General features: G+C 37.6%; 1 protein-coding gene across 1 annotated transcript in view; it reads left to right on the forward strand.

Moving 5' to 3' along the window:
• ZBTB11 (zinc finger and BTB domain containing 11) overlaps nt 1-15,801 on the forward strand; it is a 38,199-nt gene extending 22,398 nt beyond the window's left edge. The window contains exons 4-11 of the mRNA XM_060150662.1: nt 2,491-3,332; nt 3,534-3,713; nt 6,851-7,096; nt 8,646-8,790; nt 9,483-9,600; nt 12,177-12,335; nt 12,445-12,620; nt 13,234-15,801. Of these exons, the coding sequence (XP_060006645.1) occupies nt 2,491-3,332; nt 3,534-3,713; nt 6,851-7,096; nt 8,646-8,790; nt 9,483-9,600; nt 12,177-12,335; nt 12,445-12,620; nt 13,234-13,751 (2,384 nt within the window). The 3' untranslated portion in view covers nt 13,752-15,801. The remainder of the gene's footprint in view (nt 1-2,490; nt 3,333-3,533; nt 3,714-6,850; nt 7,097-8,645; nt 8,791-9,482; nt 9,601-12,176; nt 12,336-12,444; nt 12,621-13,233) is intronic.
• The last annotated feature ends 240 nt before the right edge of the window (nt 15,802-16,041 follow it).

A 16,041-nucleotide genomic window follows, 5' to 3' on the forward strand; every position in this document is an offset into this window, starting at 1 on the left:
TTTATGTCAGAGTATGTTTGGCCTATGTTCTTTTCTAGGAATTTTAGGGTGTCATGTCTTTTTTTTTTTAATAAATTTATTTATTTTTGGCTGCATTGAGTCTTCGTTGCTACGTATGGGCTTTCTCGAGTTGTGGCGAGTTGGGGCTACCCTTCGTTGCGGTGCACGGGCTTCTCATTGCAGTGGCTTCTCTTGTTGTGGAGCACAGGCTCTAGGCACGCAGGCTTCAGTAGTTGTGGCATGCAGGCTCAAATAGTTGTGGCTCACAGGTTCTCGGGTGTAGGCTCAGTAGTTGTGGCGCATGGGCTTAGTTGCTCCGCGGCCTGTGGGATCTTCCCGGACCAGGGATCAAACCTGTGTTCCCTGCATTGGCAGGCGGATTCTTAACCACTGTGCCACCAGGAAAGTCCCGCCCCTTTTATTTTGATTAAAATGTTTTCCAGAGTGTGTGTATGTGTACACAAAAAGGCTAGGAGTAAAAACAAAATATCAAAATTATCTTGTGGCAATAGGATTATGAGTGGGTTTTTTTTTTTTTCCCCGGTACGCGGGCCTCTCACTGCTGTGTGGCCCCTCCCGTTGCAGAGCACAGGCTCCGGACGCGCAGGCTCAGCGGCCATGGCTTACGGGCCCAGCCGCTCTGCGGCACGTGGGATCCTCCCGGACCGGGGCACGAACCCGTGTCCCCTGCATCAGCAGGTGTACTCTCAACCACTGCGCCACCAGGGAAGCCCCTATGAGTGGTTTTTTTATCTTATTTTCTTTTGTGTTTTATAGCATTTTACAGTAAACATTTGACTTGTATCTTTGGGAAAAAATGGTTTTTGATATTTAAAGTTACTTGGAGCAGAGTTATTTCTTTCATGGAAAATTTTTCTTATGACTTCAACTTAGAAATTAAAAAGGTACTAGGTAAAAGACCAAAATACATTATTTTGTTGGTATCTGTTGCTTTTTTTTTAAGAAATATTCTTTCTTACCTCAACCTTATTTAACCCGGTTTCATAATTTGTAGCAGTATTAATATGACTTTAGCCTGCTTGATTATCAGCTTTCCTAGGAATGGCTGAATTAGCTATGATGGTCATGTTGATGTGTAGTCTCCCCAGCTTTCAACCTGAATCCTAATAGATCTCACAGTTTAAGGTTTCCCTGTATGCTTGTTACTTGTTTATCCACTATTTGCCTATATAAAAGGACCACATTTTATGTATCTTGAGTCAAAACTGAAAAACACAGCAAACATGAGTTTTTTGGTTTTGGGGGTTTTCTGGCCATGCTGCATGTCTTGCGGGATCTTAGTTCCCTCACTGGGGATTGAACCCGTTCCCCCTGCAGCAGAAGCGCAGAGTCCTAACCACCGAGCCAGCAGGGAATTCCGAAACATGAGTTTTTAAAAGGTTGCTTTGGCTCCCTGTATTTTAATAAAATATCTCTTAAGATAAATTATTATATGAGAAAAGCAAGGCACAGAAAAGTATGTGTAGCATAACACCTACTATAAGAAGGAGGCATAAGAGTATTTGTTTGACTGTATAAAGACTCTAAAAATCTGTACAAATTCTTAATCATTCTGGTCATGGAGATGGAGTTGGACTTTTCACTGTGTAATCTTCTGATATTTGAATCATGTGAATTTTAAAAATGGGTTTCGAAAGTGAAGTACTGAGAACTTAGAAATAAACTGATCTTATTTTCTCACATAAAATGAGAACCTAATACCTCATGTGTATAGTAATTGTCTTATTCCTTAGAACAAAGATAAGCAAACTATAACCCAAAGACCGCCAGTCCTCCTTTCCCTCCCTTTTTCTGAATAAAGTTGTATTGTACCATAGCCATGCCCATTTGTATACATATTATAATATATGGCTTCTCTTTCCAGCTACAATGGCAGAATTAAGTAGTTGCAACAGACACTTTATGGCCTGCAATCTTTATTATCTAATTCTATACAGAAAAATTTTGCTGACCCTCTGCTGTAGACCTTGTTTTAAAGTTTTTAATAGTAGAACCCTCTGTTTACAGTCAAATTTTTATATGGACTTCTATTATTAAAATATACAGCTATACTTATTGCAGTGAGGTTAGGGGACAGGTTGGTTGAACCCTGCCTACTCACCTGCCTCCCTCTCTTTTTTTACCCTCCATTCTCCAGCAGATGATTCTTGAGGGGAATTTGAGGAACCCCCGGGGTTCTAAGGAGTACATTTTGAAAATGACTGCCTTACAACAACTCTTTGAGGCAGTAAGTGTGATATTATTTTCTATTTTAGGTATTGAGAGACTCGGCTCATAGAAGTTAGTTAGTCAAGGCTTAATAAGCAACCAGAACTCAAAACAAATCCAGGATATTTAATTGCAGAATAAATGGTCATATTTGCCTTTATATTCTATTTTATATTGTCATAATTATACAGTAATTGTTTCTACAAGGTGTTTTAGTGGTGATTTGACTTTTTTGTCTTTCATCTTTCTTGTTTCGCATAGGCTTTTGTAAGGCAAGCTTCCTTCCTTTACTGGAATTTGCCTATACTTCTGTGCTAAGTTTTGACTTCTGTAGCATGGCTGATGTAGCCATCTTGGCTCGTCATCTTTTCATGTCAGAAGTTTTAGAAATCTGTGAAAGTGTACATAAACTAATGGAAGAGAAGCAGCTAACAGTATATAAGAAGGGTGAGGTACAAACAGTTACATCTACGCAGGACTTACCAGAACAAAATGGAGGTACAGCACCTCCTGTGGCTAACAACGAGGGAACCACAACAACTTTATCCACTGAACTTGGGGATTGTGAAATTGTACTGCTGGTGAATGGAGAATTGCCAGAGCAGAATGGAGAGCTAGGACAACAGCCTGAGCCCCAGGTTTCTTCACAGACCGAAGCTGCTCTGTCACCTGTAGGCTGTGTAACTGATTCCCATCCTGAAATGGAGTCTGTTGATTTAGGAACAAAAAACAGCCAGACAGAACTAGAAACTTTAAACAGCAGAGAAGATGGCACAGTCTCTAATACTCATCCTAAGCTTTCAAAAGAGAATGTAATCAGTAGCTCTCCAGAAAACAGTAATATGGGAAATGATACAGCAACAGAGGATATCTGTGCTGAAGATATCTCAGAGCATAGGCAGAAGCTTGGCCAGTCTTTAAAAGATCAGGAAAATCTAGTTGAACCGACAGCACAGACAGACCATAGTCCCGATGATGATGATACTTACAGAAGCAGGCTTCGGCAGCGTTCTGTTAACGAAGGAGGATATATCCGACTACACAAAGGGATGGAGAAGAAGCTGCAGAAACGGAAAGCCATTTCCAAGTCAGCAGTTCAACAGGTATGATGAAAAAAGAGTTTACCTTTGTAGTTTTAGCTTTAAGTTGAAAACATTCTGCAGTTAAACTTATGGTGATAATTATCTTGGGGGGAAGGGGAGTGGATGCAGGAAAGCAATTTAATGTTTTAAATACCAATATTAAGATAATGTGAATTTGAGATAGTTAGTTTATTTAGATTGTGTTTTCTGTTCTTTAATTAGGTGGCTCAGAAATTAGTTCAAAGAGGAAAAAAGATGAAACAACCAAAAAGGGATGCTAAAGAGAATACCGAAGAAGAAGCATCCCATAAATGTGGGGAATGTGGAATGGTTTTTCAGAGACGATATGCTCTTATAAAGCACATACTGAAACATGAAAGAGCTAGAGATTACAAGTGTCCAGTAAGTATCTGGAAAGCTAATTATAGGTGGCTATAACTTCATTATAAATAGAATCCAATTTACTGCTTCATTATTATCCTGCCATTTGTGTTCTCTCTTCTCTCTGTCTCCCTTACATTGCCGTAAGAGTTATCTTCTGATTTGTACATGTCATGTTCTTGCCAAAAAATATTTACGTCTGCTTCTTCTTGATACCCTAGTAAGACAACAGTAAAACGATCTTTTTAAAAAGCTCATAGAAAGGCAAAAAGAACAGGAGACCTTAGCAACTAAATTCTGGATTCTGATAAATAGATGGAGTGTTTTTTGTTTGTTTGTTGGCTGCCCCATGCGGCATGCGGTATCTTAGTTCCCCAACCAGGGATAGAACCTGCAGTGGAAGCACAGGGTCTTAGCCACTGGACTGCCAGGGAAGTCCCTAGATGGAGTCATTGATTCAGCAGATTTGAAAGGGCTCATTCCCAGGCTTTCAGTGTGGAAAGCTAAGAATCAATCTAAATTGTATTGCAGAACTACCAAAAGGCTCAGAAATTAATGGTACTAGCTACCTTGAAAGTAGAGATGAGTCTGGTTGTTAGAAAGTCTGTTTTGGTTTTTTTTCTGGCTGCGTTGGGTCTACATTGCTATACATGGGCTTTCTCTGGTTGCGGCTAGCGGGAGCTACTCTTCATTGTGGTGCGCCGGCTTCTCACTGCGGTGGCTTCTCTTGTTGCAGAGCATGGGCTCTAGGTGTGCAGACTTCAGTAGTTGTGGCGCACGGGCTTCAGTAGTTGTGGCATGCAGGCTCTAGAGCACAGGCTTAGTAGTTGTGGCACACAGACTTAGTTGCTCCACAGCATGTGGGATCTTCCTGGATCAGGGCTCAAACACGAGTCCCCTGCATTGGCAGGCGGACTCTTAACCACTTTGCCACCAGGGAAGTCCCTAGAAAGTCTTTCTAAGAAGTAAGTAAATCACTACCACCATGCCTTCAGCCAAAAATCCATCTTCTACTCTCTGAAAAAGATAAAACCCACCACTGCTCTAGGGAACACTGTGAATAATGAGGGTGAATGTACTATATACCAAACAAGGGAAGGTAAAAGCATATATACTGAATATTGAATCCTTTCAAGCTCTCTTTCCCTACTCAAGTTCCAGAATATTAACAACCAAGCCCTTAATCTTAAAATAGAAGGATTTCTTAAAGGTGAGAAATCCGAAGTCTGATAACAAAAGATCTAAAGATACTGCTCATTAAAGCCTGTGGTTAATAGTTTACTCCTCTGCTTACACACAAGTTCCAATCGGTTTTTAAATGTCTTATTTTGAAATGTGAATAGACATCAGGTATATAGACTCACAAATATTTGAAGCAAAAAAACAACTTTGAGGAATCCAATACTATGCAGTTAAAAGAAAACTCAAACACCCCCCCACACACAACCCAAACCACAAACTATGATTTATATTAGAGATAAATAAAACAATTACATCAGTAAAACAATAACCATGTACTGTGTTTTTAAAAGGACACATCAAGAGAACAGAAGAGTTTTTCTTAGGAATAAAATACATAATAACACATATAGAAAAGTTAGGAAATACAATTGACTAAATCACCCAGAAAATAAAGCAAAAGACAAGGTAAAAATGGGAGTGAAAGAAATTTTAGAGGATTGGTCTAGGTTGTCTTCTAATATCCAGATAATTCCAAACAGCATGGAGAGAAAGAAATCACTAATGCAATGAAAAAAAATTTGAGAACTTGAAAATAGAAGTTTCCTTGTTAAAAGGGTGCGTTGAATGTCCAGAATCATGGGTGAAAATAAATCTATACCAAGATATATTATGAAATTTCAGAATCAAGGTACAAAGAAAATCTTATAAATTACAAGAGAGAAAGGATAAGGGTCAGAATAGCTTCAGGCCTTTCAGCAGCAACAGTGCAAGTTAGAAGACAAAGGCACAATATCTTTAATATTATAAAAGGAAATGATTTCTAACTTGGAATCAGTATTCAAACTATATTTATGATGGTAGAATAAGAACAGTTTCAGACATGCAAGGTCTGCAAAGTTTTACCTCCCAAACTCCCTTTCTCAGGAAGCTGTCGGCAGAGGTAGTCCTCTAAAATGAGCAAGACATGGGAAACGGGAAACATGGGGTCCAATCTGTAGAGTCCAAGCGTGGGAAACAACCGCCCCAGTCTGGAACACCAACGTAGTGCTTTGACAGCGATCTCCCACAAGGTGATGTTTTAAACCTTCTCCCAATAGACAGTTGAGAGAAAGGTTTGATGATGAATTAGCAGTAAATACAAAGATAAATAAAACAGAAAAGGAAACGAAAGGAAAGGAAAGAGACTCATACTGTCTGTATGGTCCAGCTGTAATAACATGTATGTCATCCAGATAATGTAAGCACTGAAATTGATCTCATCAAAATGATCATAAAGCTGTATTGAGAAAGTATGGTAATGGGAAGGATCATGTACGTGTAGAGAGTGGAGAGGTAAAGGAGAGGGTCACTTCCTATTATTCATATTACTCAGAATTACAAAGATAATCATTAAGAAAGAGTCAAAAAAGTAGAGTAGTGAACCAAGAGGCCAGTTTTACTTATTAAAAAAAAGTTTTGTAGATCATGACTATAAATAACTCTGATTTTAAAATAAAGAACAGAAGCTTTCAGGAATACTCAACAAGTACAGGGTAAAACCCAAGGACTATCACAGTTTTATCTTCCTACTTTTTCCAGCCCCTATTTTTGCTCTTCCTAACAACTGTTAGTACTCATATAATAATAGTATTCTTGTCTTTGTCTGTGTCTTACCATTCCTTCAACACCCAGCCTCGGTGATGATGCCTTTCCTTATACTCTGATTATTCCCTCTTCCTAAGTATTGATCTTTCACCTATTTACATATAAATCCTGTTTTTGTGGTTAGATTATAAATCTTTGCAGAGTAGAGGCTGGGTCTGTCCCTTTCATTTCTATAGTGTGGTACCTAGCATATTGTCTTTTACATAGTATATATGTTTATTGAGTGATATAATTGTAACAAAGATATGGAATGTTGAAGTACAAGTTGAGTTTCACTTAACATTTGTGATGGAAATATATTCAGGCAGAATTTTGTTTACTTTTTCTTTTAGTTGTGTAAGAAACAGTTTCAGTACAGTGCCTCCTTGAGAGCACACCTTATTCGACATACCAGGAAAGATGCACCTACTTCATCCTCTTCCAGTTCTGCACCTAATGAGGCATCAGGATCATCATCTGAGAAGGGCAGAACCAAACGCGAATTTATATGTTCGATATGTGGAAGGACATTACCTAAATTATATTCTCTTCGAATACATATGTTAAAGCACACAGGGGTAAAACCACATGCATGCCAGGTAAAGCCATTATATTTATTTTGTTATTTAAAGAAGATTGGAACATAACTGGTGATAAGACTGGTTGATTCTGGCGTCACATCACTTTGGTAAAATGTCACAGGAAGTCCATAACTTTTTCAGTTTGTTGTCTAGGTCAAGGGTGATTCCCAGTTCTGTTCTTTAATTTGGCTGAAGTTGTAACTTGAAATTAATCTATTTAGGATGTTCGGGAAACTTGCTAGGATTCAGAGCGATACAGGGTGAGAATAACCAATTCATCATCTCAGTCATCCCTTAACGTTCAGTAGGACCAACCTGGCTTGGGAAGGAACCTGTGAGTTAAACACGTCTTAGTAGAAATTCTGCCTAAGCTATGTGTCCTTCTCTAGAGCTGAAGACTAAATGCCAAAATGTGATTCCTGGGTAAAGAATCCTGTGATAAGCCAGCTTTGGGCTATTTGCAACAGTGAAAAATTTCTAGTAGCACTTATAGCCTTGCATATAAGGATGACCCACTATTTTTATTAATAAACAGTTTTGGAACCAGTGAAATTTTTAATGTTTTTCTCTCTCTCTTTCGTTTCTTAAGCTTCGTATTATAAGAAAAAAGAATGTAAGAGAGTAGAATAAACCCTCATGTACTCTTCACCCAGCTTTAATAGTTATCAACACATGGTCAATTGTGGGATTTTTTTTTAATTTTTATTGAAATATAGTTGATTTACAATGTTGTGTTAGTTTCAGGTGTTCAGCAAAGTGATTCATTTATTTATTTATTCATTCATCCATTCATTCTTTTTTAGATTCTTTTCCATTATAGGTTATTACAAGATATCGAGTGTAGTTCCCTGTGCTATACAGTAGGTCCTTGTTGGTTATCTGTGGTCAGTTGTATTTTATATGTACTGTCTCTCACTCCCTTACTTCCCCCTCCCTTCAGTTATTTTGAAGCCAAGTCCTAAGCATCATTTTATTCATATATTTAAAAACTAAGTGTTAATTCGGCCTCTGGTCTTCTGGTGTAGCACTACTCAAAATGTGTGGTCCATAAAAGATAAGTGCAAAGATGGAGAGTAGCATGTAGAAACTGTCATGGTAATTTGATACTGTGACATTTTCATTGTGTTTAACAAAAATCTCTCCCTAATAGATTGGGGAAAGAAAAAAACTGGTTCTTCATCATAGAGAGTTTAAGAAGCACTGTTCTAGTTGGTATAGCAGGAGTTGAGTATATTGTTCTTGATTAAGCTCCCATGTCTCTTTTAATATAAGATATATTGTTTACCAGTCTCACAAAGGACAGTATGAGGTTTTTTTGCGTACTGTTTTGAGTTCTTCTAGTGATCTCATGGGTGTAAGAAAAATAGCAATATTGGTTAACTACTGAATCAGAAGATGATCAGCCAGCTAAAATCCTTGGCCCTTGTATCAACTTTAACTTTGTCATTTTGTTTATAATTTAAGTTTTTAATTTAAAATAGCATAGTAGATTCTGTGTCCTCATTCTTCAGAAACAGCCCTTATCTCTTTTCCTGTTTTACTGGTTTAAACACCTGTGCTCTCTTAGGTCTGTGGAAAGACTTTCATCTACAAGCACGGTCTAAAATTACACCAGAGTCTCCATCAATCACAGAAGCAGTTCCAGTGTGAACTATGCGTTAAGTCATTTGTTACCAAACGGAGTCTTCAGGAACATATGAGTATTCACACAGGTAATGAGAAACTTATATTGACATAGTTACATGTTATATACTATTAATTTACTAGTATATTGATTATGCTGTAAGATGACTGTATGTGTGCAGTTTTTTATTAATGAGAGTAAAGGTTTTTTTTGTTTTTTTGTGTTTTTTTTTAGAGTAAAGTTTAAAAGTTGTTCTTATAATCTAGTTTTAGAGCTATCTTATTTGTGTAAAAATTTTGTTTCAGTCAGTGCAGAAAAATGTGTACTGAGTATTAAATCCAGGCACCTAAGGAAATGGTCTTGCTTTTAAAAAGTTAAGCAGTAGACAGATGTAACTGTCAGCATGGTATGTGGCTTATAATTTTATTAGAACTTTTAGTCCACATATACTTATTTTCAGGTGTTTAAAGCAGTTATGTGGAAAATGGCTGATGAAGGGTAGATAATCTGCTCTAGAACTTGTATACAACTCTACACTGTTATAATCCAGATGATCATGCAAGCCTGTCACATTCTGTGGGTAGTAGTAGTAGCCTCTCTAGTACTCTGGTTGAGAGAAAATAGGGATTTTGACATAGTTTGTTATTCTTAGAAGGTGGATGCCACATGTTACAGCTTCCGTGCCCACTTGATAAAATAACTTCTGAAATACAACGTAAAGCATTCTGTTGGAAGAGCACCTGATTGCTGGATTTGTGACATGGTTTTTATTTTTTATAGGAGAGTCCAAGTACCTTTGCTCAGTTTGTGGAAAGTCTTTTCACAGGGGTTCTGGGCTCAGCAAGCACCTAAAGAAACACCAACCAAAGCCTGAAGTTCGAGGCTATCATTGTACTCAGTAAGTATTTAATATGTGAACCATTCAATTAATTTCCTTGTGTTCTTACTCAGTTTATTTGAAAGTTGTTTCAAAAGAAAATATTTGAGGTGACTATAGTTGATAACACTGTATAATATGATTGAATTCTGCTAAGAGAGTAGGAACTTGAATATTCATATGTAATTATACACACACGTATATATATGTGAGGTGATGGGTGTGTTAACAAGTGGGAGGATTCCTTTCACAGTGTGTACATGTACTGAATCATCACAGTATACACTTTAAATATCTGACAATTTTATTTGTCAGTTACACCTCAGTAAAACTGAAAAAGCAGAATACTTGAAGATAACATTAAACTGTTATTTGTTTACTCTTGATTTTATCAGTTTGTTTTTGTCTAGATGTTCCTATTTATTTATGTAACAGTTTTATTTAGACACAAATTTCATACCATACAAATCACTCATTTTAAATGATTTAAAGAAGTTGTTCAAATGTGCAACCAGTTCTTTCCTACAGTAGGGACTGTAGGAAAGAAGGGTCCCTTGGTGCCAGCCAGAGATTCTTCTTAGGCAGTTCCTCGGAAGTACTTGGCCCTCTGCTCATTTCTCCCTTCTTCAGATTCCTTTTTCCCTCTTTTCATTTTCCAAAGCCTCTTGAAATCTTTTTTATAATTGAAGTAAAGTTCATAGAACATAACATTCATCATTTTAAAGTGTTCAGTTTAGTGGCTTTCAGTACATTCACGGTGTTGTGTGAGCATCACCACTAATTCCAGAATGCCTTCAATACTCAGGCCAGGCAGTTTACAATTCTGCCTTGGTCTTCTCTTTCTGTTTGTACAGAGTCAGCCGTTGGTGAGAGTATAGAGCCTTTTCGGGTCTTTTCTGAGCATGTGCCCAGCACTGGGCAGATATTTGGACTTCTAGATTCCTGGGAATATGTGAGAGTTTTTCAAAGCTCTCATTCCCCAAAACATCTCGGTCTCCAGCCTTTTCCTCACAGGCTTTTGGTTTGGATATTGTTTGCACCAAACTGCTGTTCCTTGCCCCAGCAGCTGTGGCTAATACATTTGCCTGTAAGTGTTTCCAGCCATCTGCTCCTCTGTACTCCCCACCCCTCCCCGAGTCCTCAGCCCTGGAAGAGTTAGGGTAAATACAAGCAGACCCTTTGAGGGGTAACCTCAAGAAGTCATCAGATAGCTCAGAACAACTACAGCTCTGTGAGAATAAGTTCCTCTGGTACTAGGGACCCGTAGCAGGAGTGCAGTCTGTCTGCTGAGCTGAGGAGCCCGGGGATGGGGCCAGGGTGAGTTGAAATGCCACAGAGCTCTCTTACCAAGATTCAGCAATTGCTTTCTTGATTAAATATTTACCTGGTCACTGTAAACTTTTAATTAGTTTCCAGAGGTCCAATAAAATTGATTCTGACAGTTTTTGCCCATTTGTTTACTGCTTTCATGTAGGGATGGGCTTTTGGAGTTACCTACTCTGCCCTATATGCTGATGTCACTCTATAATCAGTCTTATTTTAAAACAAAGATAGTTTATTATTCATACATTTTTAGTTGCAAGTATAAGAAAACCCAATTTAAACTGACTTGAGGGCTTCCCTGGCTTAGTGGTTGAGAACCCGCCTGCCAATGCGGGGGACATGGGTTCGAGCCCTGGTCCGGGAAGATCTCACATGCCGCAGAGCAACTAAGCCTGTGTGCCACAACTACTGAGCCCACGTGCCACAACTACTGAAGCCCGTGCGCCTAGAGCCCATGCTGCACAACAAAAAAAGCCACCACAATGAGAAGCCTGCGCACCACAAAAAAGTAGTAGTCCCACCTCAACAAAGAGAAAGCCCGCGCACAGCAACAAAGACCCACACAGGCAATAATAAAAACAAATAAATAAATTTATTCTTAAAAATTTAAAAATAAAATAAACTGACTTGAATGAAAGTCGAATCTAGGAGTCTGAATAGTTTAATGTAAACTGGTTTCAGATTCATTAGCACTTGATGTCTCTGAGACTCCGTATGGACAAGGCAGTGGCAATGATTTCAGCCTTACATCCTCTCAACTCCCAGATTGTCAAGCTGCTTTTCTCGTAGTTCCTATAAAAGCCCTGATGTTCGCTACCATTGGATCTGGTTAAGGCATTTGGTTTTCTGTGAATCGATCACTATGGCTAAGAGAATGCTGTGCTCTGATTGACCTAGGCCTAAGTCAGTTGCTCCATCCTTATGGTCAAGAGTGAGGCCTACTTCCAATAGATGGACAGAGACTGGGAGAGGGTGAAAAGGGATGTAAAAAGGGGAGATCAGATGGGGTTGAGGAGGAGACAGAAAATAATAACACCTATGATAACCCTTGGGAGCTGTGCAGGATTCTTTCTAAAATGTTTCTAGTACTCTGCAGCTAAAAGAACTTAAGACCCTGTAGCCTTGATGCAAGATTGGAATAGTAAGAATTGTTTTTGTTTTAAATTGGGATCATCTTGTGGAGTTCTAGAAACCCAAGAATATACTGAGTTCCTGGAAACTTCTTTTAAAAGAATAAGATGATCCAGTTGGGTGAATGAACTTTGTTATTGCAGATGTGAGAAAAGTTTCTTTGAAGCTAGAGATCTTCGCCAGCACATGAACAAACATCTTGGTGTGAAGCCATTCCAGTGCCAATTTTGTGATAAGTGCTATAGTTGGAAGAAAGATTGGTATTCCCATGTGAAGTCTCACTCTGTCACTGAGCCTTACAGGTGGGTAAATCTGAGGAGGATCTAAACTTAAGATATAAATGTACTTGGATTAATTATTATGGATTCTGGTGCTTTGGAAAAAATAATTTGGGGTTTTCCTTTATTTTAGGTGTAATATATGTGGCAAAGAATTTTATGAAAAGGCATTGTTCAGAAGGCATGTAAAGAAAGCTACCCATGGAAAAAAAGGAAGAGCAAAGCAAAACCTGGAACGGGTGTGTGAACAATGTGGAAGAAAATTCACTCAGCTGAGAGAGTATAGGAGACACATGAACAACCATGGAGGTAACTATACTTCATATAGTTTTTTATATATATATATATATATATATATATATATATATATATATAAAAATATAAAACTTTCAGTAGAATAAAAGCCAGTCCAGTAGTGATTCTCCTTTTACCATTCCTCTTGCCTATTATCTCGCTTTCCTTAATAAGAGATTAATCCCATGTTGTGGAAGATTTATTCAAGTGATAGAGGTGATCCTGAACCTGACTACCTAATTGTTGTGTAGATAGATAGATTCCTGTTTTAGTGAGCTTAATACTCTATATCAATATTTTTATGCTGGAATGGACTACTTGAAGTTTCTGGTTTTTTATCCTAGGATTATAGGATTGCTGTGAAGGCTAAAAGAGACTATTCACAGAACCTCAGGATTGTCTCTCAGTAACTTCTATCAATAGGAACATCTTTAGAGAGATTATGTCCAGAATCTGCTTTATTCTAAGAGAAACCATTTGGTTCTAAATAAAAGACCGCCATAGTCAAGATAGAAACGTTTATGGGCTACTGTACTTAAAAGAAAAGCATTATTTATCAGGCAGCTGTAATATATTTTGGTACTTGGACCTCACCACACATACACCTCTCTTGTTTCTTTTTTAATAGGAGTTAAGCCATTTGAGTGCTTAACATGTGGAGTAGCTTGGGCTGATGCCCGATCTCTAAAACGCCACGTCAGAACACATACAGGTGAACGGCCCTATGTCTGTCCGGTATGTAGTGAAGCCTACATAGATGCTCGAACACTCCGTAAACATATGACTAAATTCCACAGAGATTATGTGCCTTGCAAAATTATGCTGGAAAAAGATACCCTTCAGTTTCATAACCAAGGAACTCAAGTGGAGCATGCTGTTAGCATCTTAACAGCAGATATGCAGGAACAAGAAAACAGCGGTCCTCAAGAACTTGAAACTGTGGTAGTGACAGGAGAAACTATGGAAGCTCTCGAAGCTGTTGCAGCTACTGAAGAATGTCCGTCAGTATCTACACTTTCTGACCAAAGTATTATGCAAGTGGTTAACTATGTGTTAGCACAACAGCAAGGACAGAAGCTGTCTGAAGTTGCAGAAGCTATTCAAACTGTTGAAGTAGAGGTGGCCCATATTTCAGAAACAGAGTGAATGTAGTAATCGAGATGAACAGAAGGGACATCTCACATAAACTGAACTCACAGAACATTTGTTTACAGTACTATGTGGCTGTCTGCCTAGAGTTTGTACATCAAGGCTCTGGGCTGTTTTGGTGGTGTTTTAACATTTCTAAACGGTTTGTCTGGCTAATGGGTTCTGTAGAAAAGTCCATTTACTGTAAAGAAATTGAAAACAAATCTGTTTGATGGCAGTGGATTATCATGGTATACTTTTTATGAATTAATGTTTATAAAGAACTGTACTAAATAAATTAAAAACCGTACAGTTTCATTTGCATTTTGACATTATTATATACTTTGAGTTTAAAAGGCTGTACTAATTGGCTTTTCTTCTCTTTTATTCTCAAAATATAGAGGTTCTGTGATTTCATTTGCCTTGTTTATGGTTTAAAAATTCTAATATAAAACGTTTTAGTGCGATGCATAAGTATATTACATTTTTTTAAATGCTTCAGATCTGTGATTCTTGACTTACTATTTATTTTAACCCCTTATAAAGTCAGGGATTCTTTATTTTAAAGCACTTAATGAGTTACATGTTGTAATCAAGTTTGCACAGTGTACTTAATCTATATGGGGAACCCCTAAATGAATAGCTGATTTTTTAAAATGCCATTAAAATGCATGAAATGCCTATTAAAGCCTTACTCTACTATCCTTCAAGGCAAGTAAATTGACCATGAGCAAAGAACATTGTTATTAAACTGTTGATGGGAAATTTCTCCATGATTACATAAGATGATAAATGGGAAAAAAGTTAAAACTAGGTTTGGTATGTTTGCAGCTTTTGTATCATGTTTAATTGTTCAATTTTGTTGAAGAACTGCAGTTTAGAAGTAGGATAGCAATATAGACATCTACAGCGGTCCTGTGGATACCATGTAATTGTTAAGTAATTTCAGAATATTGAAAATTCTTCAGCCCTCATTACAGTATACTACTTAAAGAAATTGATTATGGCCCACCAAATTGTTAAAATTAAATTCTTTTTAAAAGTTGCCTGAAAGTTAAATTAATTTGTGTGTTTGATTTTTAAATTCCCACCTCTTTAAGCTATCCAGTTTTCTCGTTTTTCAAAATAGCCACGGGGAGATGCCACATTTCTCTCCTGGGAAACTACCACTCAAGCTGTAATTGTTAAAATTAAACTTCTAAGTATTAGAAGCTAATATAAGTTGTAAAATTAAGATACAAGCAGATCACATGTAAGTCATTCCTAAAGCACAAGAAAAGAATGTGCCTTGATGTACATATATTATTAAGATGCGTATTCCAGTTTACTTTAAAAGTGGCTTAAAAGATGAAGAATAAATGTGATGCCATGCATGCATTGTACCTGTATATGTAATATTTGCATTTGCAAATTTCCCATTGTTTTGATAGCTGTGTGGCTGACTTTCAATTTTAAGTGGATTAACATACAGTCTGTAACTTTATAATGGCTGCTTGTTTATCATATCTTTCAGTTAGTGAAAATGTATTTCAACCTGACAAAAATTTGGAATTGTGTCTTTATGTTCCCTTGTCACCATTGTTATTAGATTTAGTTAATTGTATAAGACCCATTAATGTATGTCATAAATATGTAAATAAAAGATGTTGAATCTTGTTTAAGGCATAAGCTTTGGAGTTGAGCTTGTCACTATTTTCAGCTCATAAATCAGTTGCTGTTATTTGATATGTTATTGAGTTAATCCGTTTGTTTGTTTGTTTGTTTTGCGGTAAGTGGGCCTCTCACTGTTGTGGCCTCTCCCGTTGTGGAGCACAGGCTCCGGACACACAGGCTCAGCGGCCATGGCTCACGGGCCCAGCTGCTCTGTGGCATGTGGGATCTTCCCGGACTGGGGCATGAACCCGTGTCCCCTGCATCGGCAGACGGACTCTCAACCACTGCGCCACCAGGGAAGTCCGAGTTAATCCATTTTTAAAGGGGAGGAGAATTGAACACATTAAAAAATAACCATTGACAGAACACATAATACTATTAAGACTTATTACACTTAATCTTACCACAAAATTAAAAGTAGTACAATTAACCGCCATCTTTGGATCATTTAAATGTGTTTAGAGAATTACATAAATTACGTGTAGAAATAAGTGTTAAGGTTCCAAAAATTCAGTTTTTTATTTCCATGGGGAAAATTATTTAGTTTATAATAATTCATTTTTAGAAGCACACGTTGATTTGTTGTTGTCAGATGACTTCCTTCCTGATTAAATCTGCTTGTTACTGCTGTTTTATTAAAAGCCATTGGCTGTTT

The sequence above is a fragment of the Lagenorhynchus albirostris genome, chromosome 5, assembly GCF_949774975.1.
Source record: "Lagenorhynchus albirostris chromosome 5, mLagAlb1.1, whole genome shotgun sequence".
NCBI classification, from domain to species: domain Eukaryota; kingdom Metazoa; phylum Chordata; class Mammalia; order Artiodactyla; family Delphinidae; genus Lagenorhynchus; species Lagenorhynchus albirostris.